General features: G+C 38.8%; 1 protein-coding gene and 1 long non-coding RNA gene across 2 annotated transcripts; both read left to right on the plus strand.

The window, feature by feature from the left end:
* Positions 1–9,586: 9,586 nt before the first annotated feature.
* Positions 9,587–10,147, plus strand: LOC134221631 (uncharacterized). The gene has a single exon (XM_062700821.1). The coding sequence runs from the start codon at positions 9,587–9,589 to the stop codon at positions 10,145–10,147; it is 561 nt and encodes a 186-aa protein (XP_062556805.1).
* A 6,853-nt stretch (positions 10,148–17,000) lies between these two features.
* Positions 17,001–17,631, plus strand: LOC134220364 (uncharacterized). Its single transcript, XR_009981873.1, has 3 exons — positions 17,001–17,156; positions 17,238–17,436; positions 17,496–17,631. It is a non-coding gene; the product is annotated as an uncharacterized LOC134220364 (long non-coding RNA).
* The last annotated feature ends 9,945 nt before the right edge of the window (positions 17,632–27,576 follow it).

Here is a 27,576-nt window from a genome sequence, read left to right on the forward strand (position 1 = left end):
AAAGAAGAAACGTTAGGATATTACGACATCGTTGACGACACTTTCGTAATTGCCGATGGTAGTCCCGTCGGGGTTGGTGCAGTGCTTGTCCAGAAGAACAAGGCCGGGGATTTTCGCATAATTAGCTATGCTTCAAAAACATTAACTTTGACTGAACAAAAATATGCCCAAACTGAGCGTGAAGCATTGTCTTTAGTATGGGCATGTAAGAAGTTTCATCACTACCTATACGGAAAATTCTTTTTCTTAATTACCGACCATAAGCCGTTGATCGGTGTGGAGAATTGGATTGGCTAAGAAAACGAATAAAAAAAATATTCAGGAAATGTCTTTAATTATTTATTGTTACGAATTTTATGATTTGTGGAATTGTTATGCTCTGTTTTGGATACTTTTTGGTAAACGTGTAGAGGGCTAACTTAGAATTCAGTGACGTACGATTCAGAAAAATCCCACGAACAATTTCCAGCGAAAGATAGCAACAAAACGAAATGACGAAAATGATCAGTTTGCTGAGTATTGTTGAGACGGATGGTCGAGTCTGGCACGCTCGTCCTGGTCACGACAATGACGCAGCCGGTAGTCGCGAAAACTTCGTTTTAAGTTAAATTTTGGTTTTACAGTTTTGCTCCCTTGTTTTTCGTGTTTGTGTCGTGCTTTTTTCATCGATGGCGGAAAAGTAGCTTAGAAAAATGCTACTTCTGAAAATTTCCCAAAAAAAAAAAAGAAAGTGTCTGTAATGCGGATGTAGAAAAATAAAAGATATTTTAGTTACTAGATAAAGATTGTCGCTGTCGTCGCTGTCCGGAACATCTTTTGCTGGCGAGGATAGGGGAGCTAAATGTCAAAGAAGGAAAATCCATACGATTTGACAGGTATGTACCACACATGTTTCGGACAGCAGAACAAAGGGAACCGAAGCGACAATCTTTATCTAGTAGGGTAAACTGGGGTAATATGCACCCCCGGGGCAAAACGACCTTTTGGCTTTTTTAGCAGTGTTCCAGGAATATTTTCAAGAATGTTTGCTACTGAGTTGGTAGTTCGAAATCCGATCTACATGCTCTGAAGTAAATACTATCCAAAAACTACCAAAAATGTACTCAAAAATGCCAAAGGGTCGTTTTGCCCCGGGGGTGCATATTACCCCAGTTTCCCCTAACTAAAATATCTTTTAGAAAAATAGAAAAAGAAGGCTCCCTGACGGAAGGGCAGAGGAGCTGAAAAGGTAATATAAATGAAGTGAGAAGTAATGGAAAGAAGAATAGAATAGATGGAAAAATAAGTACCTCCCCGACGGAAGGGCGGTGGAGGAGTAAAGCTCCCGGTTGACTCTCTGACGGAAGGGCAGAAGAGTATGCAGGGATAGGAATTGAAATGTAGATGCTACAAAAAAATCAGAAGGGTTATATACAAGATACGACCGCTCGACGTAAACTACATAAAGCAGATCATAAGATAATAATTAATTTGCTTAGAGCTTAGAGTGATTGGAATTGTGACTTTTTCGCTCCCCTATGCTTGAACGATAACATTTGCTGTTTTGATGAACCTCCTAAATTTTCAACTGAATTGGTTGTAATTTAACTGAGTACGAGCAGTTTGAAGTTTGTATGGAAATCGCCCCGTATGTGAAAGATCGTTTCGTGAGGCGGCTTATTAACTATTTAGGGGGACATCCCCCAGCGCAGGACACCTCCCAATACCGGACACTTCTTAAAATGATACTTGCAGAGCTCCCCGTATGCTTCAACTTATTAAGTACAAAAGGAAGCTATTGAAAAGGCTTTTAACGGCATGGGATATCAGATCTTCTTGTGGTAAGCTTCGTACAAAATTTGAAATTGAATAAAAATGCTTAAAATTTTAATGTTTCGCGTTACGTTACTTAGGTTTGAACCAACAATATTAAAATCAATCTAATGCATTCTGATTATGTGAAGATGGTCCATATTAGCCATATTTTAAATAATGATGATGATTTGTTAGCTGTACCATGTAATTGTAGTGTTCGGACATTGAGATTTTCCATAGCCATCTTTTACACCTGTTTTGTTACACTTACTTCAATTCAATTGTTTCTTCTTGCTGAGAAAACCACAGAAATTAGCAGAAACAAAAATTGAAGAGGACATTCAAAAAGGTAAGAATTTGGATTAAGATGTAAAAAATTTAGCTGAAGAGTCAAATAATATCTACTAACAATTCTAGACCAACATTTGAAAAGGGCGTAACAGCCAAAATTTATTCCATCTGATTCTTCGTCCACATATAAAGCTTTATATCTAGAAAAACAATCAGAAGGAATAAATTTTGGCTCTTACGCCCTTTTCAAATGTTGATCTAGAATTTTTAATATTTACAGCTTGAAGCACGTGAAAAATATGATTATTCTAAATGATGTCTTTACTCATGTAACAGGAACTTAGTCACATTTGAACAATATTTGAACATTTGATGCAATAGTGTCCGGTACTATAAGACATTTTTCTGAACCGTGAAATTTTTCTCCAAAATTCATCGTAGTAAAACGTGTTCAAATGATCAAATATAGCTTGTATGAATCATCAATGACCATATTTTATGTATAAGGTATAAAAGGAAACATAATCCGGATAGTTAGAGTTTTTTGGTGAAATGTGTCCGGCACTGGAGGATCTCCCCCTAAATATAATCAACCCGAAGATTTCGAAGAATATTTCCCATTCTGTAAGACGGTTGTTGTTGCGAACCGATCGATTTCGTAAGCAAAGGTATAATGAAAACAAAAGTGCTCATTATTGATATGTTATTCTTTTACGTGCTCAATTGAATTTCCCACGATTTAGTATTTCCTTAAAAAAAATTCTTGCAAGCAGCAAATTGCTTCGCAACAAAAACGATTTACTCGCTCGCTAAATTTCCTATGTTGCCAACGTACTCATATATTTTTATATATTAATGAGCAACATTGCAAAACGGTTTTCCAAAAAAGTTACTGTTTTCATAGTAATTCTCAAACTTCAAATCGCGCGTGCCAAGTCAAATTACAACCAAATCTGCTAAAAATTAGGGAAGTTCTATAAAGACAACTGATGCCACCCTTTAAGCATAGGGGAGCGAAAAAGTCAAAATTTGAACCACTCTTATGAGCATGATTGACTGCCACGGTTATTACTCTGTTTCTGCCAGGCCAGATGTAATTACAAAGAGAACCAACAGATGATATTTGAGAATAATATAACCTTCAAACTCTTTAAACAGGTGACCCAAATTTAAGTAATACCGGCGCCGGAAGTGTCCGAATGCGGGCCAATTAATGAATGGGTAGGAATATGTTGACGTGATACTCTTATTAATAGAAGCCGACGAGTCATCTGCACTTCCACGAGTAACCATTGGGATGTTGGATATGGTCGGGATATGGGGTCGGGATGTGGCGAGGTTCGTTTTGGTAAACGTTTTGCAGCGTGTAATGTGTAGTTTTTCCGCAAATCATGTTCGATCTCACACCAATTTATTTGTGTTTCAAGCAAAATTAGCGTTACTCAATATATGAAAATGGTTGTAAATTTTCATTTAAAAACCCCAAATTTATTATTCCGCAGTGGTGATGATGTCTTTACTTTTTCAGACCGTTGTGTGACTTTTGAAGTGTTATTTTAAAGGGGTGCTGCCTAAATAGTAAGATAATCTTGTTTATAGTTGATAATCAATTTTAATGATCACCTCTTGCTTACATCAACATGTCCAGCATCTGCAGCACTTTTTCATAAACACTACTTTTTGCTCCGACCGCGTTCATTGCTCTGGTTCTATTGTTGTACTTTTGGTGCGAATCACCGCACAAAAGTAGAGCGCAAGAACCAACAGCACCAGACGGCGGTCGTAACGAAACTCTGAAAAAAATTACTGGGTTGGTAAAGAATTGGAATTTTCAATATTTTACGTTGATAATCAATAGTTCCGATGAGCTTAAAAAATTGCTAGAGAGTTTCCGATTCGATTGATAATAAAATCTCGAAAATCCATTGAAAAATAAAGGAGCTATTAACGTTTGAAATCTTACATGATTTCGTGACGGTCTCGAATTTGGAAATTTTCATTTGTCACCCTGTATTCGAGTCTTCCCCTTAGACGTAGTTTACGTCAAAAACATTACATGCGGCGGAAAATGTAAATGGCGAAACATGATATAAAAAAAGCAAAAGTAGGACTTATTTAATCATGTGATGTAGAAGTAGACGAAATATTTCAGCACATAGAGGACAAATAATTCCAATATTAAGATAGTTTGAAATGGAAGCGAATTTTGATTGCATTGGAGATTGATAAAATTTGATTAGACTGGTTCAATGTAAAATTTGGATTGATTTTTAGATTAAGCCTGATCGATAAAAATTAAAATTGGACCTGAACTGATTTGCTTAGGATTTGGATGGGATTTTTAATGAATTTGTATTGGACTACGATCGATTTGGAATGAATTGGCTTTGTGTCTGACTTGGTTCGGAAGATAATTAGCTTTGTGTAAAATATTAACTAAATTCTCTCGTATGGATTTGGTATGAAATGAGTTAAATTTTGATTGAATTTAAATTTAGTTTGGAATCAACTTGATGTATATTGGTTTTAGTTTGGATTTCAATTTGATTTGTTTTTGAAGCTAATCTAAATAAGATTTCAATAAGAAAATGATTGAATTTAGACTGAATGTATTACATTTGCAAATGTGAATTTAATTAAGATTGAGTTTGGCATTCATTTGAACTTCTTTGTATTTGATTGAATTAGGAAGAGAATTGAATTATAATACGATTAGAAATGTATTGAATTTAGTTATGAATTGAGATTGATTAGTACAGGATTTGAATTTTGAGTTGATAAGAATTCTAATTGGATGGATTCATAATGATTTTAGTTAGGTTTGGATTGGATTGAAAATTTATTTGATTCAGCTTTTGATTCGATTTTGGTTCAATTTGATGAACACGGCTAGATTTTATTTAATTGAATTTAGATTCGTTTTGATTTTTATTGGACTTAATTTGGATTGATTGTAGATTAGGATTTATTTTGGTTTGATTGGTTTTGGATGGTATTTGGATGAAATATGGATTGATTTGAAATACAATATCTACAGACTACCATTAGACATGATTATGATTTTGTTTCGAAATTGATTTGTATTGTGCTTCAAATTAGATATACATATTGATTTGTATGGGATTTAGAATACATTGCATTCTGATTCGATTTGGATTGATTATAGAATAGATTCCAATTGTACTTCAAAAGGAAGAGAATAGAATTTTGTCTTAAATTAGGTTTGGATTAAACCATATTTAGATTGGATTTGATGAATTGGCATATTTTATTTGGATTTTGCTAGAACTTGAATTGTGTTCAATATGAATTCGCATTGTACTTGGATTGGATTTTGAAATGTTTTCTATTTGATTTGCTTTGAACTATCTTTGTATTGAATTTGGTTTGAATTCGATTCTGTTTAGTGTTTGGTTTGAATCTTTTAAATTTTAGTATTAAATGTGAAATGATCAGAATTGGTTTTGGACTGAACAACAAAATATTCTTTAGTTGATGTAAACCACAAAAGTAGAGAAGAGGAAGAATGTGGAGAATTGGATTGGCTAAGAAAACGAATAAAAAAAAATATTCAGGAAATGTCTTTAATTATTTATTGTTACGAATTTTATGATTTGTGGAATTGTTATGCTCTGTTTTGGATACTTTTTGGTAAACGTGTAGAGGGCTAACTTAGAATTCAGTGACGTACGATTCAGAAAAATCCCACGAACAATTTCCAGCGAAAGATCGCAACAAAACGAAATGACGAAAATGATCAGTTTGCTGAGTATTGTTGAGACGGATGGTCGAGTCTGGCACGCTCGTCCTGGTCACGACAATCGGTTGAAACCTTCACCTAGAATAGAACGATGGAAGTTGAGATTAATGTCGTACGATTTCAAGATCATGTATCGTCCCGGAAAGAACAACATTGCGGATCCACTTTCAAGATTATGTCAATCGTGTCCGAACACTGGTCCAAGTTTTGACGAAGAATGCGAGAGGATTATAAAGATGGTTGGAGTTGACAGTTGAGCGATTCCAAGCAACAGCATCAAAATTTAAGAAAATTTTTAATTCATGATTTTCTATTGAGTTGAAACTTTGCACAGTTTTTCAATTTCATCTAAATCGTCATTTTTCGATATCAAATCTTCATATTGAGTCACGACTAACTTTTCAAAAGGGTGTATGTGAAAATGGTTCAAAAATATTTAAAAAGCTGCACAGCAAAAACGGAATGTTCGATTGTTATGATTTTTTCAGCAAAGTTAGACAACTAAGGCTGTGAACCATTCAACCGATTCGTTTAACTTTTAGTTAAAATTTGACAGTTCGATGGTTATTTCGCCGTGGTTAAAAATAACCCTGCTCCGGAGCATGGTTAAATTTGACATTTCGGTAGTTAAACTTTGTTCGCGAGAAAATTGGCGCCAAATCCATTTCGTTCCGAATAACTATCAATCTGTCAAAACTCAAATGGGTCGGCTTCGGAGTAAAATTTTAACCACGATGGGAAAATAACCATCGAAGTGTCAAATTTTAACTAAAAGTTAAACGAATCGGTGGAATGGTTCACAGCCTAAATGGTGATTCTTAAGAAAATGTGCACAGTAAAAAAAATTTTTTTTTGCCTTTAAAAATATAATTTTTGTCACAAAAACTCAAATATCTCAAAACCTTATCTTTTTTCGAACGTATTTTTTTTAGGGAAAACGGTCCATTATATTAGCTATCTACCATAAAAATTTGGTGATGGTAAACTAATAAACAAAAAGTTATGACATTTCAAACATTTCACAATTTTCACATATAGTAAACAAAAAAATTTCCGTGTATTTTTTTTCAAGAATCGCAGTTTGATGCTGATTTTATTGTTAAGGGCCTTGCGTGAGTGAAATAAGTTGTTTGTATGATATTCCATATTTATGTATTCATCGATATTATGTATATTATATGTATAAATACTATATGTATAAATAAATAAAAAGGAATTAATATTATCCTAAGTATTAAATTAAATGTGGCAGTTACACAATGTTGTTATAGAAACTCTAAGAGTTTTGGGTTTGAATTTTGGTATGGGTTATTTTATTTTCCGACAATGGAATGAAACAGTGAAATTTTTGGGTTCCTTGGATCGTTTTCGCGTTATTAAATTGCTCGCTGAGCTCTGAAGCCTTTATTTCGTACTCTTCAGTAGTAGTAAAACAAAATGATAATTTGGTTAAATTTTTTTCTTTTCTACGATTTGCCCAATCAAAAAGTTCTTTCGCAGTTTTAATTGGATGCTCACGTTCTTTGGCTAAACTTGCTCTTGTGGCCATGCGCTTTATTGTTCCTCCAATAGCATCACAAGGACCTTTGCCATGTGATGTAGCAAAAAAATGACATTCTGCATCAATTCCGTACATTGATTTAAATTGACATAGGCTCGAAAAATTCTTACGATTTTTGTACTGCGACGCTGCTCCATCAGACATGAAATATATCTTTTTGACTTCTTTATGCTTATCAACGCGTAAAAAGTTAATCATGTTTTCAATGAACAAGTTTACGGATACTGAATCGTGTCTTAAATCTTCGGAAATTATAATAAAACTTAAGTGTTCAATTTGCGTACTTCCATTAAAATAAATAACGAATGGATGAATTGTAGCTTGTTGTACGTTCCAGTGATGGGACTGCACTTCATCTTGCAATACAAAGCTGTAATTTTCAGAAAAATCACAAATGACTAAAAATTCACCATTTTGTAATGTATTTTTCGTATTTTTAAAAAGCTGGATTGTTCTGTTTTAATGAAATCGTGAGGGATTAAACTTTCTAATTTCAAGCAAAAATATGACACAAACTCATCTACAGGTTTTACAATAGTTTCTATGTCACACCTATCCGTGGTCACCCATTGCTCAAATGATAACTGATCAATATATTTTTCTTCAAACTCAGCGAATAAAGTATTTTCCAATGATGAAGAATCTGGACAATCCGAACAAGATCGTTGATAGCAATTTGATGTTGTATTTTCACACAAAAGACTACCAGTTAACATTTTAATATCCTTTGTTAAATTGATTCTTTTCAAACTATGTAAAATAAGATTAATATTCTCATGGGTTGTGCACACACACACATTATGTGTTCCTGAATTGGAAAGAAGCTTACATTGCCTTGGCCGAAGGCTTGCAAATGAGGAAAAACCTATTTTAATATTATCGTGAATTTCCTTGAAGCGTGTGTACGCTTCTTTCAAAGTCGTCATCATTAATCGTTTTGGATTGCTTGACGCTTTCCATCTTTTTTACTGATACATAATCTTTTGACCAGGCATAGCTCGACTTACTTCATCATCTTCAAAATATTGAACTACTATTTCTTTTGTCTCATCTGTTAATGCAGTACTAGACCTAGTATTTTTGGTTGAAAGACAGTTATTCTTCAATTGTTTTGCCTCTTTTACTGTATATCTATTGGTTTTGAACTCATCAATGGCATCCTGAATAGACCACGAACTTGGCAGCATCGACAAAATCAATAATTTTTCTTTCCTTGTCGTGGCTGCATTCGAGAACCTTTCCTTCATATTTATAATTACCTCATCGTAGTCTGTATTTTCCACATCATCAGGTCCTAATTTGAAGAGGTTTCTTCGTACAGCTTCGTTTATTTCACGGTATTTTTCTCCGGGTAATAAACGTAGTCCATCTTACTCCATTTAATCGGAGTCACTTTTATCCCAGCTATGCCCTCGTTAAAGCGTTCGATGTTGACCTTTTGGATACACTCATCTTCCGATTGATTTGTTGAAACAGATTTCGCTGATGGTACGGTGGCAAGGCTCTCAGCACTTAATACTTCTGGTAATTCCTCAGTTGCTGTCGTTTTCGAACTTCCTGCGCTCTGCTCAACTGAAACTTGTGACTCGTATGGGATATGGGAATTCTCAAGGTCGTTACTCCAACTTACCTTTGTCTACTCTCGAACCAACCTCTCACTGGTACTCACCCACGTGAGGGAATGTTATTGAAACGAAACACGTGCCCACTGGGTTGACACGTGTACGGAAGAAAGTAAATTCTAGGGTTTTATGCTATAGTGACTCAAAAACCATAGGAAAGCGTACTCTTTGTTCAACCTCCGAAGACGAGGCTTGAAAACTCTATTCTGAGCACGGAAAAAGCGGAAAACAACGTAAGAGCAAGTGGAACCTTATTAATCCAGGGATGCGCCTTAGAAAAAGAATCGCTTACGCCTGATTATTAAATTAACATGCTTTTGCTTTTATTCGCCCTTTGGGCTAATTTTGTAATTTAGGGGTATGTACATGACGTCATATCAAAAAAGGGTACTTGCGGTTATAGGCATTGGCCAGCCTATGATACGGATCCGTAGAAGGTTTGGGGTGTACGTCTGATGGTCTCTGCCCGAGGTGTATGGGACACGACGCTGCCGGGGCCTGCGGACGGCTGGTTGGTCGTGTAAAGCTGATTTTGTCGGCAGGCGACTGTTAGGGCTGATGACAGGCGCTACGGTGGCCGGATGGCACGGTGGGCAATACGATGGTGTTGCCGGGTGGCACGGTGGGCAATACGATGCTGTGGCCAGGTGGCACGGTGGGCACTTCGACGCTATGGCCGGGTGGCACGGTGGTCAAGACGATGCTGAGGCCAGGTGGCACGGTGGGCAAGGCGATGCGGTGGCCAGGTGGTACGGTGGGCACGGCGATTCGGTGGCCAGGTGGTACGGTGGGCACGGCGATTCGGTGGCCAGGTGGTACGGTGGGCACGGCGATTCGGTGGCCAGGTGGTACGGTGGGCACGGCGATTCGGTGGCCAGGTGGTACGGTGGGCACGGCGATTCGGTGGCCAGGTGGTACGGTGGGCACGGCGATTCGGTGGCCAGGTGGTACGGTGGGCACGGCGATTCGGTGGCCAGGTGGTACGGTGGTCAAGGCGATTCAGTGGCCGGAACTTTCACAGTGATATCTTTCCACGGGATAACAAATGGCGGCTACAGTTTCTTCCACAACGGCCTTCCAAGCAATGGCGGCTCGGTTGTATGGCTTTCCGGACAATAGCTTTAATAGTTGATCTGGACAAACGGCTAAACAATGGCGCGGCACACAATCGATCTTCACTCGCGCCGAAATTGTCCTTCAGGTGTCCGGAATTATTGCCACTTTTGCCTGACTGGACCGTGGGAATTCGTTGAGCAACCTCTTGCAGTAGAAATTTTCTATGTGCGCGGTCTTCACTTCCCGTGGATGTCACTTGTGTCGTCAGCGGGGACAACTAAACCTGTCCAGTTGACACGGAAGATAAAAAAAGGCCCTTGTGTGGACCTGCCACATGGCATGAATACCCTCTCTACAATGACGTCATGCAACTTAATACCATCTAAGATAATTACCTTTTTATGAATAAACTTCTTTAAAAAGCAATTAATAATAACTAGCACTTTGACCGTACTATATTTAATAAGAATAAATCACTGAAATGTTAAGTAAGACGAACAAAATTAGAAAAATAAGGTTTTATAGCTGTCAAAAGCACACCACTTGCTAACCTCAAATATTACACTTTAATGAATTCACGTCGCGCACTACAATTTCTTCTGAGGTTGCAACGAAATAGAAGGCTTCCTTTCTTCGGTCGAGAATATTTATATGGATTGCATAAAACGGAGATCAATCTTCGTGTAAATCACGAAGATTGACGTTTTGCTGATCTCCTACCCTAAATGTACATTTCTTGAAAATATACACTAGTGCCCTCTTTATGTCATATTTTTTATAGTGAGCAAGCATTTGTTTATGTGTATTTTTCATTCAAACCACAGTCGGCGAATATTCATGAGGAGGAATGGTTGAGAATGGACCATGAGTACCACATCTGTCAATCTCTTTGGTGAGAGATTGAGAGTGCACTCAATATATGTTGGGTAACTACAGGGTGGGAATAAAGGTAAGGCGTAATTGACTTGTGGTGGAGCCAACAAGTAAGTAAATTGGAACCGCCGGTTACACAACCGATGATATACAGATTGCTCTTTTGTCAACGTTTAGACGGCAGGACGTGCAAATGCGTAAATTTGTATTCAATGTGGACATTGGAGCATAACCAGTCGCTTTCAGTTTATCTATGGTGCTTTCGGTGAGATTTCGTAACTCTTTTGAACACACTACAACAGTTGAGAAAGCGGCTACTCATGTTGTTCGTTATATTTCAATAAACAAAATCACTTTTAAGTTTTTACTGACTAGTTTGGTGTCATTTGCTTGACTGAAGAAAAAATTACTATAAGATCTTTAACAACCTTAGTAGTAGTATTTTTTTTGCTTTTCGTGATCATTGTCATGGTATGTACCTATCATGCATTTGTTGTTGTTGAAGATACCCGTTTCCTCCCGATCATAAAGTCTATTCTCTAAGATGTATATTTTTTGCAGGTAAACTATAGACGTACACGTGTATATAAATCTTTGATTTTGCAGCTTTTGTCTTAAAAATAACATTTCTGATATGTTTCTATCAACGTTATTATCAACAGGTTTCAACACTATTAAAAGAATTTTTCGCCAGTCACGTGTAATGAAAATTATGACACTATCAATACTTTTGATCACAACACTGGATCGTGTCTAAGTTTCTTATAGATGCTATGAATAATTAAATCAAAATATCATGAAAACAACTTGTTTAAATCACGTCCCTTAACAATAAAATCTGCATCAAACTGCAATTCTCGAAATAACTTACACAGAAAAAAAAATTTTTTACTAAATGTGAAAATTGTGAAATGTTTGAAATGTCATAACTTTTTTGTTTATTAGTTTACCATCACCAAATTTTTATGGTAGATAGCTAATATAATGGACCGTTTTCACTAAAAAAATTACGTTCGAAAAAAGATAGGGTTTTGAGATATTTGAGTTTTTGTGACAAAAATGATATTTTTAACGCAAAACAATTTTTTTACTGTGTACATTTTCTTAAGAATCACCATTTAGTTGTCTAACTTTGCTGAAAAAATCATAACAATCGAACATTCCGTTTTGCTGTGCAGCTTTTTAAATATTTTTGAACCATTTTCACATACACCCTTTTGAAAAGTTAGTCGTGACTCAATATGAAGATTTGATATCGAAAAATGACGATTTAGATGAAATTGAAAAACTGTGCAGAGTTTCAAATATTTTCGAAATGGTCGCTCAGGATCGACTGACATGCCCCCGTGGAATGCCTCAGTTGTCCTACAGCACTATCTAATAAAGAAATCATGTCTGCAACGAATAGTGATCAAGAACTTCAAGAGTTATCTAAATGGTTGCCTTATGACTCCAAACGTTGGCCGAAAACATTGGTAGGAAAAACTTTGATAATCTTGATGAAATCAATATATGCATGTAGAGTCTTTCAAATAATTTTATTTTATTTATTTCAATAGATAAGGTACAAACAACTAGCGAACAGCCTATCTAGCGACGGGACCCTAATATACAAAGATCAACGAATTGTGATTCCAAGAACTCTACAAAAACGTATTTTGGAACTTGCACACGAGCCTCACCTTGGTATTACAGCTATGAAACGACGATTACGAACAAAAGTGTGGTGGTCTAGGATGGATAACATGGTAGAACAATTCGTCAAAAATTGCCATGGATGTGTTCTTGTTTCTGAACCTGACTCACATCCAAATGGGAATCATGTATTAGTTGCTACAGATTATTACTCTAGATTTGTTGAAGTAGCTATTCTTTCATCAATGACGGCTAAGGTAACAATCACAAAATTACGGGAAATGTTTGCTCGTTTCGGGTACCCAGAAGAAATAGTTTGCGATAATGGGCAGCCATTCTCTTCTCAAGAATTTGGAAAATTTTGAAACACTAATTACATCAATATGAAGCATACTGTACCATACGCAGCATTCCAAAATGGACTTCCTGCATGCATACCGAGCAACACCTCATTCCACAACAAACTACTCTCCATCTGAGTTGATGTTCGGGTGGAACATCAGAGATAAGCTTCCAGGAACAGGACGAAAAGATGATGTCGATCAAGCGAGAAGAAATGACGAGAAATCTAAGAACGAAGGGAAAAAGTATACTGACCGTAAAAGAAATGCTAAACCTTCGCACATAGACGTTGGAGATCACGTTGTGGTGAAAAACTTTGTCAAGCGAAACAAACTTTCTTGCAAATTTCATCCGGATCTACATGTTGTAGTTCGCCGTGATGGAACGCGCCTAGCGTTGAAAAACTTGAGAACTGGAGTTATATCAAGCCGCCACGTAAATCACGCTAAGTGTATACAAAGCCAAAACCCTGTATCTGCAAGCAATGAAAATGATGGAGCCGTAGAAGATTCTGTCAATGATCACAAAATTGAAGTAAACAACGATACATCAAATGAAGCAGAAAATGATATCCATCCTCCACCAAAGCGTATCAGAACGAAACCTTCATACTTGAAAGATTATAATTTGAATTTTGTTAGCATACCTTATTCAATTGATTATTGATATTCATAATAAATGACGAGGGGAAAGATGTAGGATCTAGTTAGCATAAAAGAATGTAAGTTACATTGAACCGAGGAATAAATATCATTCTGTATCCAACCGTCGTCTTAGTTACTATGCTATAATATGCACATTATGAACTGTTAGGAAGTTGAATAATTCATCTTCCTTACCCTTTAGAGAGCGGGCATTCCAATTTAGAACTTTCACACAATTGTCGCTTAACTTTTCAAAAGGACCTAAGTAACATTTTTTTCATGAATTAATTTGAATACTGCAATCAATAGCTTTCATGTTGTTCTGTTGATTGCGCTATTCAAATTAATTCATGGAAAAAATGTTACTTAGGACCTTTTGAAAAGTTAAGTGAGAATTATTTGGATCCAGTCCGATAACATTTTTTTGTGTGTACTTTATACCAACCTGAACAGCTTCAGGTATGGTATTTGCTTTAAACATTGCATCAATCATGTGATGCAATTGTTCAGTTAAAAAATCAAAATCGGAAGCAGACAGGCTATCTGAATCGGCAACATGACCGTTATTTTCCGTTGGGACATGGGTATAAACCTCATTTTGAGAAGAGAAATTTTGTCTACCAGCAGCGATATTTGCATACGTAGGTACATTGGAATTTACTGAAGTGCTTGCTACCCGTTGACGAGCAGCAAAATTTGTTTGTGAATTGTGGTGGGTATGAATTGCTCGACCGGTAACTGGTTTCAAAATTTGAACGTTTGAAAAATTTCTACCCGACGAATCTGGGATCCGATTGGAATTTCCCGTCATCAATTTTGCACGGGAATTCAAAACTTTTTTGCGTGAAGGGCATTCCCAGAAATTGGATTTATGATTGCCCCCACAATTGGCACATTTAAATTTATTGGAATCTTCTCTCATAGGACAGGCGTCCTTGGCGTGAGAGGTTCCACCACAAATCATGCATTTAGCATCCATGTGACAATGTTCGGTTCCATGACCCCACTTTTGGCACTTACGGCACTGAGTGGGGTTTTGGAAATTTCCCCCAGGCTTGCGGAAATGTTCCCATGTAACACGGACATGGGACATAATACAGGCCTTTTCCAAACTTTTCATATTATTTAGTTCACTTTTGTTAAAATGAACTAAATAAAATTCTTGAGAAATACCCCTCTGGGAAGTACCAGAGCGACTGGACTGGTGAAAATCCAAGTAATTCAGAAATTTAAATTTTAATCTCATCCAGTGATTTATCATCAAGACGACTTTGAACAATCGCTCAGTTTTGTCATCGTATGTGAAGAATGTATGCCGCTTCTCAGTGAAATACTCAAGAAGACGTTTGCGATCGTCAAAGGATCCCGCCAAAAAGCGGCAGTCACCCTTCCTGGCAATCTGAAATGAAACCTTGATCCCCTGAAGGTTACTCAAAATCTCATTCCTGAAGCCAGAAAACTCGGCAACAGATACCACAATTGGCGGAATCCTTTGCTTTTTCGCATGAATCGAATCACCTGGGCTATAGGTAGATTTGATTTGGTCAATTTTATCATGAATCAAATCGAACTGATTGCTCAGTTCGATAGAAGAATTATTTCCGATATTAGAGTTAGAAGGAGTATATGTAGTCTCCAGCTTTCTTCTATTTTTTCGCGATTTGGAAGGACGGTCTTGAAACCTTGTTTCTTTGAAGGAAGTGGAGAATTCAGCGATTCCCCCTTCCTCTTGTTTTTATTAATGCTCATTGCTGAGCCTGGAGACGTGACCTTCTAAGAGGTTTTTTTTTTCAGAACGGTGTCCCTGCAGGATTACCACCGCTTGTCAGAATTTCACTTCCGCAAACGGGTTCAACGTAAAACGAAGGCACGGGTCCTTGCAAAGATCGTAACGGGATCCGTGGGTACAAATAGCGCTGAGAAGCACTGTTGAAATTAAAATAGCTTCGGGTAGTATTAAAAACTTCCTTTAGCAAAGAGAGAAAATAGAACCGCACAGCACGAAAGCACGATCCGGTCTGACTCACCCTTCCTCTTGTTTTTATTAATGCTCGTTGCTGAGAGTGCAGACGGTAACGAAATTTGCTCTATACAAAACTCTGATTCTTCCAGTGGTCCTTTATGGACATGAAGCATGGACGTCAAAAGAGGCGGACCGGAGAGCTTTTAACTGCAAAAAGTGCTGCTTACAATCTCGGAGGGAAACTAGAAAATGGCGTGTGGCGAAACCGCATGAATCATGAGCTGTATCGAGTATACAAAGAAGAAAATATTGTGAATCGTATAAAATATGGCAGACTTCAGTGGGTTGATCACTTAGTGCGAATGTCGGAAGAAAGAATAGCGAAAACAATATTCAACAGAGAACCAGATAGAGGCCGGCGAGTTCGTGGAAAGCCACGAACACGCTGCTTGCACGCGGTGCCCTGAACGTTCGAAGAAACTGGAGGAACATCGCCCAAGATTGACGATTATGGAGCTCCACAATACGCCAGGCATAGGTGTATCGACGCTGTAGCCAACCAGGTATCCTGGTAGGAATTGTCGAGTTACCATATGTTGCTTTGTACTTCATATGTTCAAGTTCTGTGCCAAATAATTTTAAACACTACAATAGAAGATCGAACCATCACACCAGCTCCTTACAGTGAAGCATGCAAAATATTCATATATATATTAAAATCCAATTGACATTTAAATCCAAGACATCCTCAAACTGCTGTAGTAACACTGGACTCCATAGGTACGATGAATCATAGATTAACGAACCAATTGGTTCCGCACCGATCGATGCGTACGTGGCGGGTTACCAAACTAATTAAAATTACTCGAAGATAAGAAACTATATCCGCATCGTGCCGAACATCCTCGAAGTCAAGTTCACAGCAACACGCACCTCAAGGTCACGTGTCCGTCAATTATTATCATCCAAAAGGGTAATGTTGGGCGGTTGTTTTTGGCTACACCAACATCCGCACGTCCGTTGCATAATGAGCTTTTTTACGGCCGATGGTGGCGCGCCAAATCGATATCAGCCGGTAACGCACGGCATTAGATCACTCCAAAGGCAGGGCAGAGGCGCTGATCGCGGGAATCGTTCGGGACGTCAACGCCACTACGATGAATGTGTTGCACCTTTTGGGCGATGATGCGCATACATGGTGGCGTGGAATGTGCGAGCGCGAGCAAACTCCTCGGCTAAACTACGCAGGAAGAATACGTAATGAGCTCCCTGTTTGCAATTGGTCCGGGGCGAGAGAACTCCGTCACATTATTAGACATTCTCGTTAGTTTTGTTTTGGTTTAGTGGTTGGTTTTTATTGGACAATTTAATTTATCTAACAGGGAATGCTCGGGCCGGCGAGGGCGATGCGTACGATGATCGGGCTTCCACGGTTCTTTCGTCTTCGGTCGAAAAATGCGAATCCGATCAGCATTCGGATCGGATTCGATCGAGGTATAAAAGCAATATCCGGTGCCTGGATTAGTATCATTGCATTAGCAGTTACGATTTAGAGCGTTTTGTACGAGTTAGAGTGATTTAATTCAATTGTGGAAAAATGGCCGCCAAGTTCATTGTGAGTTTTCTGGAAAGATCGTTCAGTGGGGATTGTGCAGTGAAGTGACGAGTTTTTGTGATTTTTTTTATCCTTGGATAGGTTCTGTTCGTCGTAGCCCTGTTCGCCTCGGCTACGCTGTCAGCTCCTGCGCCGATTCCAGATCCAAAGGCACAACTTCTGGCCGCCGCCCCGTTGGCATACTCCGTAGGTGCACTTCCCTATGCATACTCGAGCTATGCGTCACCGTATACGAGCTATGTGTCACCCTATGCGGCAGCCTACAGCTATCCCGGATTAGGTACTTTTTGAACATATAATAGACAAATATATTTTTTATAAACGATCTGCCCTTTACAGCCTATAGCTATTCGTATCCTTACGCTGCTTTTCTTTAAGTTTGGAAGCCTTGGGACGGGATTAGCTATAATTAGGAAATAAAGCCTGGAAGTATTTTTTAATGTTATTCAAACTGCAATAAACTACGTACAAATTTTCCACAAATGTTTCGATTTTGATGATTGATCCGAAACTCCCTGTTTGATTGATTACCTTCAACACTCGTTACGTTCATTTTCAGTTGTCATTTACTTAAGGGTCCTGCATAAGCCGGGCGGTGCTGGCTTGAAAGATCTGCATCCTACGTGATTGCCAGTTATCGCCTTGACCTCGGAATTTCTTGGATGTTATTCAGAAGTCCGAATATTGACTCTGATCACTACCTCGTTGTTAGTAAAATTCGAACACGGTTGTCAACTGTATCGAACGAAAGATCACAGAGTGTTCTTTTTTAGTAAACAGCGCACTGCTCAAACGTCATTGTGTTCATTCGGTGCACCTCCCCATTCGTTCTTAATTTTACCAGGATTTTTTCTGATTTCCCCCAGAAATTCATACTGATTTACTCCGGGATTTTTTTTTCTGAAAATCCCGGTAATTCATTCTGAATTCCACCAAGAACTCATTCTGGATCAATTCAAGAATCCATTAAGAATTCTCCCATGAATTCATTTTGAATTCTCCAGAAATTCATTCTGAATTCCTCAAGAAATGGAGTTGCTTTAAGAATGCCTTGTTGGAGTTCTTTCAGGAGAACGCACAGGAATTTCTCCAAAGTTCTTCTTGAAGCTCCACCAGAAATTTATACTGGAGTTTCTCCAGCATTCCCTCCTGAGTTCACCAAGGAATTCCACTGGGGTTCCTAGCGGGTTTCTATATCGCGTTCATCCATGATATCTTTTTGGAATTTCTACAGGAATCCTTCCTGAAGTTTCTTCAAAAATTCTTTTTTCAGCTCCTCCAGAAATTACTCTTGGAGCCTCTCCAGGATTTCCTCCAGGAGCTCTTCTAAAAAATACTTTTGGACTTCCTCCGGGGATTGCTACTAGAGTTCCTGCAGGGAATCCTCCTGGAGAATCTTCAGAACTTTTTTCATGGATTCCTCCAAGCTTCTCTTCGGAAACTCTTCTTCGTTTTCCTTAGGAAATGTTCCTTGAAATTCCTCCACGAATTCCACCTGGCGTTTATCCAGGATATCTTTTTGGAGTTCTTATAGGAATCCTTTTGATAATTCTTCTTGGGGCTCCTCCAAAAATTACTACTCATGTTCCTCCAGAAATTACTCCTGGAGTTCCCCCAGGATTTCCTTCCCGAGTGCCACACTTGCCACATAACAGTCACTGCGACTCCTTTGCGACCAAATCCAGTCACATTGGAGTCCAGTCACATTCTAAGAAGCTCTTTCGGGAATTGCTTCTGAAGTTCTTTCAGGAACTCTTCCTAAAGTTCCTTTTTGAAGTCCCTCCAACAATTCATCCCGAATTTGATCCAGTAATTCCTCGTGGAGCTTCTTATAGAGTTTCTTCAAAAGTTCATCTTTGAGTCTCTCTAGAAACTTTTCTTGGAGTTACTCCAGAAATTCTTGGAGTAACTCATGCCTGTGGGAATTCATAATTAATAGGGGGAATTGGAGGAATTTAGAATGAATTCCTGGGGAATAAAGAATGAATTTCTGGAGGATTTCTGGGAAAATCTCTGGAGGAATTCAGGACGAATTCCTGGATGACATCTCCAGAAGTAATTTCTGGAGGAGCACCAACTAGAATTTTAGAAAATTCATCGTGAACTTCTTCCTGAGAATCCTCCAGCTGTTCTTCTTCAAAGTTCTTCCTGGAACTGCTCTTGGAATTATTCTTGGATTTTCTCCAAATATTCCTACAGGAATTCCTGAAGATATTTCTCACGTAAATTCTCCTGGAACTACTTTTGGATTTGCTGCAGGAATTCGCATATTTTTCCTGAAATTCCTTCAGGTATTCATCAACGAATTCCTGTGGAAATTACTTCAACAATATCTCTCAGGAATTCCTTTCAGAATTCTACTAGGTTTCAGGAGCAACACTAAAAAATTCTCTAGCATCTGCAATGAGAATCCTTTCAAAAATTCAACGGAAAATTCTTTAGTATCTTCACTGTCTGCCCTTCCTGTCTTAATAGAATGAATTCCCCATAACTTCAAAAAGAACACCCCCAGATCATATTACGCTATAAAGTCGTTATATATGGGCCAAACACAATTGGTACGTTTGCGTGCGTTTTGACAGTTTTTCCATGGGAAAACTGTCAAAACGCACGCAAACGTATCAATTGTGTTTGGCCCAATAGTACGAATGATAAACACAATAATAAAACCTCAACTGCTAAACGAACTTCGAACCCAAGTATCACCCCTCGCAACACACAACCCTACACGGTAACATTGGAATACTCATTTTAGGAGTACTTTTGAATCATATTTGAGAATATTGCCAATACGTCAAAAAATGCTTACTTAAAAATCATTGTTGGAGAGTATTTTTCACTCCTTTTAGAGTATGCAAACAAAATTAAAAATGAGTAAAAAGTAGTATTTTGGAGAAAAGAAAATTTCATAACCAAACATTGAAAAAAATAGTTTTCTGCTGGTGACAGCGATTGTGAAAAATGAAAATTTAATAAGAAATCCACTAGTAAATGAAAAATAACGCAGGAAAGAACGATTTTGTTGAACTGGTAAGTATATATTATTAATTTGTTTCATGTTCTATAACAATAACAAAAATATATATTTAAAGGTCTTCAATATGATGTGGTCGAAATGTCGGATTGTTTGGTGCAAGTATCAGTCTCGACAAAGTTTATGGAAGCAGCGAATATTATGTGTAATATGTTTTTGCGCGACAATCATAAGCTTATCAGGAAATGGCCATATAGTCAATTTGGTGATCTGATGTATTTAACTGGAAATGCTGGTCAAACACGATCTGAGCAATCGCTCACGACATTGCCAAAAAGGTAAGTTGCTTCGAAATTCGAAGAATATGTCTAGGAAATAAATGCTTCAATGATATTTCTTTTTGCAGCTTGATATCGACCCCCGCACCTTAGTCGAATCCTTCCAGCGCATCCAACTAGCTGAAACCGAATACAAGAAGTAGTTTCGGTCGGAGATCGAAGCATTCAAGGAACGCATCCGGAAGCCAGCACATGGAAAGTAGCAAACAACTAGGATGAACAGAATGAGTGCGAGCAGAAAGCCCGTTTGGGTCCGGGAAGTTTGGATCCGGTGGAGGACTACAAATCGCTTCCCGAAGTATTGCGAAAGTGTTTCGAAACGCGCGATATTTGAATGCTGCAGGCAGCGATGAGTAAACTGCTCGAGGAGGAGGCTTGCTATCACTTGAAACGTTGTATAGAACCCGGTATGTGCATTCCGGTTGTCGATAGGAGTATGTTCATGTTGGACACAGTCGTACGACAATCGTTTCATATGAATCACTTTATTATTGAATAAATATATGCATAAGAGCTCTCTTGTATTATTGGTTAAAAATGAAGAAATTGTTTTCTTTTTTAGAAACGAATAAATTATAATAAGGGGTAAAAAGTATACATTTTCATCTTTGTTGTTGGGAGTAAAAAAGACGCATTTTTCACGTTGAGACAAGGAGTAAAAAGTATGCTTCGTTTGACGTATAGGCTATATACTCATAAATGAGTAAACGAAATATACTCCTTTTATGCGTAGTTCCACTTTTCCAGGATTATGCGTACTTTATAGTCCTAAAAGAGTACATTCTGGTTACCGTGTACAGTCCAGGAAACGGCCACTCAGGTCAGCCAACACGCAGAACCCTAATTCGTCGTAAGCACTTCCCTACAGCGGACATCGGCCATTCATTCGTCCCGTTGTAGTGTTCGGTACTGGTCGCAAGCAGTGTGGCTCTAGATAACACGTGCTGGCAAAACGAGAGAGTTTAGTTAAAACAGATTAACCTGTGCATGTAGAGTCAGGCTAATCTTAACATCACAGTGTAAAAATCAACACGCGTGGCAATTCATCCAACATAACGCCATCGCCAAACCACCGGATCGCAGCTCTGTGTACGAAGGGCACAATCATTTGCACCACGAACACCAGCTGCAGGAATCCGTGATACACAGCGGGAAGCACACCTTGGAACGGAGAACAGAAGGCCCTCAACGGAGGGCCTTTTTTCTATTACAGTGAGCCCACCGTGTGCAACCCAGCCGACCACCTACACATCAACGGACGATCACACACTTCGCATAGAGGCACCACACGCATTCAGAGTCACTTCGTTTCCAGTCAGAATTTCCAATTGGAATAGGCGAGGGCAAGCCGCCCGGCGGCCATGTGAATGCAAAGTGCATGATTACCTATGTGTGCGTGACGAAAGTGAGAAGTAGGAGACACATCGGGTGTGCAGTGTGGGTGTGTCGTTTTCGGTTATTGCTGGGTCGAACCTAGTTCTGCACCGGATCCGCTCTAACAGCTGTCAAAACGTTCGGTTATTCGTTCAGGTTGGATCGCGATCCGCACCAGATCCGACCCAAAATGAATGAGGTTCGCTCTGCCGATTTATCGAGATCCAACCTAGGTTCACCAATACATTCGAACACAAACTGTCAAACTGGTGTTTATGTTTACGCTAAAGGAAAATGAAAACGCAAGACACGGATGGGTATTTGATTTTTTTTGTTTCATTTGTTAAATTTATCAATTTTGTTGCTGTCTTCCACGCAAGAATGGATTATTTTAATTTTGTGCTGTCTTCAAGTTTCTCTGATGGCGAATCGGATTCAGATATCGACATATTTTTTGCTGATTACTTCAGATGGTAGCTCCATTATAAACAAAATGAGGTTTGAACATTTTGTTGAAAATGCTGCTATTTATTCACTATTACGTTGTGTATTCGTACATATACTTTAGGTATAATTGCTCTATCAATGGGAAAATAGCGTACCAGAGTATCTGCCGCTATGAGATTATTTATACAAAAATGTTCATACCATTATTTTATTCATTATTGCAGTTCTGTGCAGAATTTGTTCAAGGCTACGGATTTGAAGAATATACACATAATGTATTATTAACCCTGGCATAACCCATTTATAAGGCTTTAGCAACTATATTGCCATCCACAAATTTATTGTATTTATTTATAAATAAATTCAAATGTTTATTTAGGAACTGTTTTCATACGAATTGTGCATAATTTTTGAGTGGAAGAAAGGTTTTTAATTGTAATTCGTTAAAAAACCGACAAAGACATATTTTTTGCCGATATTTATTATGTTGAATCTCCTGTTTAGATTTTGTAGTGAAAAATTATTTGCCTCTTTTGTATATTTGGTTTTTGCAGTTCTGACGAAATCGCTATTTATCCCAAAGGGTCCTCTCTGGAGGAAAATAGCAGAAAAAATGCAAATAGCAAAAAAGAATGCTGTTCAACTCTTGTACGATTTGATTCTTTGTTTTAAAATAAAAGGCCCCAAATCTCAATAAATTTTGTATTGGATTTTTTACAAAGTGTTTCCATATTTTCTTGTTCTGTTCCATTTCAATGACATAATTGATAATTCAAATCTACTATAACACAATCACTGTTACCCAAAAAGCCATATAGAATCAGCATAATAGTTTATCGGGAAACACGGATTGGCGTAAATTCTTTCACGGCAATCCACATTGCCGTCGTCATTCATCACAAGCTCCTAATCACATTAATTTATTGATGGATTAATAGTCATTAAACAATTAACAGAAGAAACGTCTGATTTCCCCCATAATTCATAAAACAAGAAAAACACTAATAGCAAAATTCAATAGATAAAAATATGTCTGTTTCTGCCAGCTGATAAAAGTGCGAATGGAAAACAAAACAGATGATAGGGATTGAGTTCTCACTAATACCATCATGCTGACTCGATCCCGATTCATTTTTCGTTCGGTTATTCAGAGTCGGGGTCGGACCTGACCCAGGTTTAAAACCGAAAACGACATTAGTGAATGAAGAGTGCAGTTTGTTTACGTACGGAATAAGGAGGAGGATTGGAGAAGTTAAATAAGTGGAACGATTTGGAAAGGATAGTGCAGAGGCAGTGGCTACGGAATGGTGAAAGAAGAGCTGGTTTGGAAAGGTTTTGATCGCAGAGGCAGCAGCAGTGTATGGCAGTATTGAAATTGAATGCAGAAAGAAGAGTGGACCGGGGATCAAGTGAGACTGTATGTGTGTGCGAGCCGGTCAGCAGTGAGGATAAGCGCGTCTGCGTAAAACGCGCTTGAAGAACGCCATAGACGGGGACGTAGGCAGAAGGGGCCCCTTAGGGTAAGACAGCGAAGACGTTCGCTTAAGAGAAGGAAAGAGCAAGGTAGGATTAGCATGTAGGGGTAAAGGATGGAAAATACAAAATGTAAATCAAACCTATTCCCATGGTGTTACTTTATGGTTCTTGGTGGTATTTTCTATCAAATGTTTCGTATCATTATTCTATTTTGGGATACTTCCGCCTCAATTTGAAGAATTGCGTCCGAAGTAAGGCTGGACCATTTCTATAATAGTCATTTGATTATGAGCGAGCAATAATCATCAGAACAAATTTTCCAGAATTCTAGAAGGAACCCCTCGACCCTTAGAATTTACTCATAGTTACATGTAAGATGTCTTCTTCTTGGCATTACATCCCCACACTGGGACAAAGCCGCCTCGCAGCTTAGTGTTCATTAAGTACTTCCACAGTTGTTAACTGAGAGGTTTATAAGCCAGATTACCATTTTCACATTCGTATATCCTGAGGCTAACACGATGATACTCGTATGCCCAGGGAAGTCGAGACAATTTCCGGATTGGACCGGCACCGGGAATCGAACCCAATCACCCTCAGCATGGTCTTGCTTTGAAGCCGCGCGTCTTACCTCACGGCTAAGGAGGGCCCTATACATTATTATGTATTTATTCAGACTAAGGTGCCCGCCAGAGTAAACGCGACGTGCGATGCGACGCGACAGTGCAATTTGACAGCCTGTTGATAATGATTGTTATTCCTTTACGTGAGTCGCGTCGCATCGCATCGCTCGTCGCGTTTACTCTGGCTTCGCCCTAAGGCCGAAGTGGCCTGTGCGGTATATAAGAGTCTTCTCCATTCGGCTCGGTCCATGGCTACACGTCGCCAACCACGCAGTCTACGGAGGGTTCGCAAGTCATCTTCCACCTGATCGATCCACGTTGCCCGCTGCGCACCTCGCCTTCTTGTGCCCGTCGGATCGTTGTCGAGAACCATTTTCACCGGGTTACTGTCCGACATTCTGGCTAAGTGCCCGGCCCACCGCAGTCGTTCGATTTTCGCGGTGTGAACGATGGATGGTTCTCCCAACAGCTGATGCAACTCGTGGTTCATTCGCCTCCTCCACGTACCGTCCGCCATTTGCACCCCACCATAGATGGTACGCAGCACTTTCCTTTCGAAAACTCCAAGTGCGCGTTGGTCCTCCACGAGCATCGTCCAGGTCTCGTGTCCGTAGAGGACTACCGGTCTAATGAGCGTTTTGTAGATTGTCAGTTTGGTACGGCGGCGAAACTCTATTCGATCGGAGCGTCTTGCGGAGTCCAAAGTACGTACGATTTCCAGCCACTATGCGTCTCCGTATTTCTCTGCTGGTGTCATTTTCGGCAGTCACCAGTGAGCCCAAGTACACAAATTCTTCTACCACCTCGATTTCGTCACCACCGATGCAAACTCGCGGTGGGTGGCTCACATTGTCGTCTCTTGAACCTCTTCCTATCATGTACTTTGTCTTCGACGTGTTGATGACTAGTCCGATCCGCTTAGCTTCCCAGGGCCCTATACATGTAAGATGTATATCAATGATTTTCTAAAATTACTTCAGGATTTCCAAGAATTCTTGTAGAAGCTTGGTGAATTTAGCATTTTCCGAAATTTCCAGTGCTTTCAGTCTTTTGGGGAGTTTTTGAGATAGGTTAGCTCGTAGAAAAATTTAATGAAAATCCAGTGAGTTTTTGGTGGAATGACATTGATTACAAAGGTTGGCTCTGCTCATAAAATGATGCCTCCTGAAAGGAACTATTGGACTCTATTGTGGCCCGGGGTAAACAACTCTTGATGGAAATGTAAGGTGATGTTGTCTATATGTAAGCTATTTATACTTTTCAATTATATACTTTACTAGCACATTGGACCCTGTGCCTGCGTTGCCCGGGATCGCTTGCTTTGTAAATGTCAAATATTGCAGTAACGCACTCCTAATTTTCTTCACAATTCATCAACTTTTAGCATATTATTGATTTTTGAACTATCCCCGTGAAAAATCTTTTTTTTTTCTACATATAAACACAGCCCATTGAAAAACGAATCGAGCCGTACATAAATCATACTAATCGGTTCATCAATTCGTGAGTTATAATGCCTCAAAGGAAATGTGAACTCATTTTTATACATAGCAAAAAAGAAAGAAAGAAGAATATAAGAAGAAAGAATAGAAGAAGAGAGAAGAGAAGAGGATTGTACATTTCTCGAGCTTAGTTTCATAGGGGCGTAACTGTATTGATCGATTTCTCTTAATCGATTTTATATTTTGTTAATAACACAATTGTTTCCAAAGCTACAACCGTGATTATTGATTCTGGTGCAAGATACAATCATCCTTTATCACACCAAACCATAAAATCATCGATGATCTAGCACAATTAGCCACAATAATAAAAAGCAAACATCGACGAAGAGAAATCGATCAATACAGTTACGCCCCTATGAAACTAAGTGCGAGAATTTTTGTCTTTACCTAGGTTTCTAAGTCAATTTATCAATTTTGCATTCATATATGATGAGGCTAACACGATGATACTTTTATGCCCAGGGAAATCGAGACAATTTCCAATCCGAAAATTTCCAAGACCGGACCGGGAATCGAACTCAGCCACCCACAGCATATTACTTTGTTTGTAACTGTGCATCTCACCGCACGGCTAAAGAAGACCTTGTAACAAGGAGCAACTCTCAACTTTCAACAGTATCCAGAAATACTAACAAATACTAGCGAAAAACGATGCTGGGTCATTAGGCCGAAGGCCGTTAGGGGCATGCCAAAGTAAACGCGACGTGCGATGCGACGCGACGCGGCAGTGCAATTTGACAGCCTGTTGATAATGATTGTTATTCTTTTACGTGAGTCGCGTCGCGTCGCATCGCTCGTCGCGTTTAGTATGGCTTGCCGCTTAGGCCGAAGGCCATTAGGTCGAACGGTCATTAGGACGAATGGCAATTAGGCCGAATAAGAACTGGGGAATGAGAAGTGAGTAGTGCGATGTGACGATGAAGTAGAACGGAAGAAGAAAAAAGGAAAAAGGAGGAAGAAGCAAGAAGGAAGACGGAAGAAGGAATAAGAAAGGAAGAAGGGAGTAGGAAGAGAAAAAAGGAAGAAGGAAGAAGAAAGAAGAAAGAATGAAGAAGATAGAAGGAAAAAGGAAGAAAGAAAGAAGAAGGAAAAAGAAAGAACGAAGAAGGGAGAAATAAGAAAGAAGAAGAAAGAAAAAAGAAAAAGGAAGAATGAAGAAGGAAGAAGAAACAAAGGACGAAGGAAAGAGGAAGAAGGAAGGAGGAAAAAGGAAGAAGGAAAAGGAAGAAGGAAAGAGAAAGAAGGACGTAAAGAAGTAAAAAGTAAAAAGGAAGGAGAAAGTAAAAAAGTAAGAAGGAAGAAGCAAGAAGAAAGAAGGAAGAAAGAAGAAGGAAGAAGAGAGATAGAAGAAGGTAGATGCAAGAAGGGAGAAGAAAGAAAGGGGTAAGGTTGAAGAAAGAACTTCTCATTTTTTTACTTTGTGCTTCTTTTTGCTAATTAGGCCTAATGGCCATTCGGCCAAATGGCCTTCGGCCTAATGGCCTGACACCCGAAAAACTACTTCGTATCTACGGTAAATTGATCGAAGAGCCCTGGTAGGAAAGCATGAAATACAACGTCACCCAAACGATACAGTCCACCCAGTATAAGGCAGCACATGATTTCAGTCTTCTTAAAAAATCACTGAACAACTATTTCTATTACCACTATTTTTGAGATATCTTTAAGGTGCATGTTTTGGTT

The sequence above is a fragment of the Armigeres subalbatus genome, chromosome 3 (genome assembly GCF_024139115.2).
Source record: "Armigeres subalbatus isolate Guangzhou_Male chromosome 3, GZ_Asu_2, whole genome shotgun sequence".
NCBI lineage: Eukaryota > Metazoa > Arthropoda > Insecta > Diptera > Culicidae > Armigeres > Armigeres subalbatus.

Coding starts and splice junctions, on each gene's coding strand:
- LOC134221631 (XM_062700821.1), top strand. CDS start 9,587: ATGACAGGCGCTACGGTGGCCGGATGGCACGGTGGGCAATACGATGGT.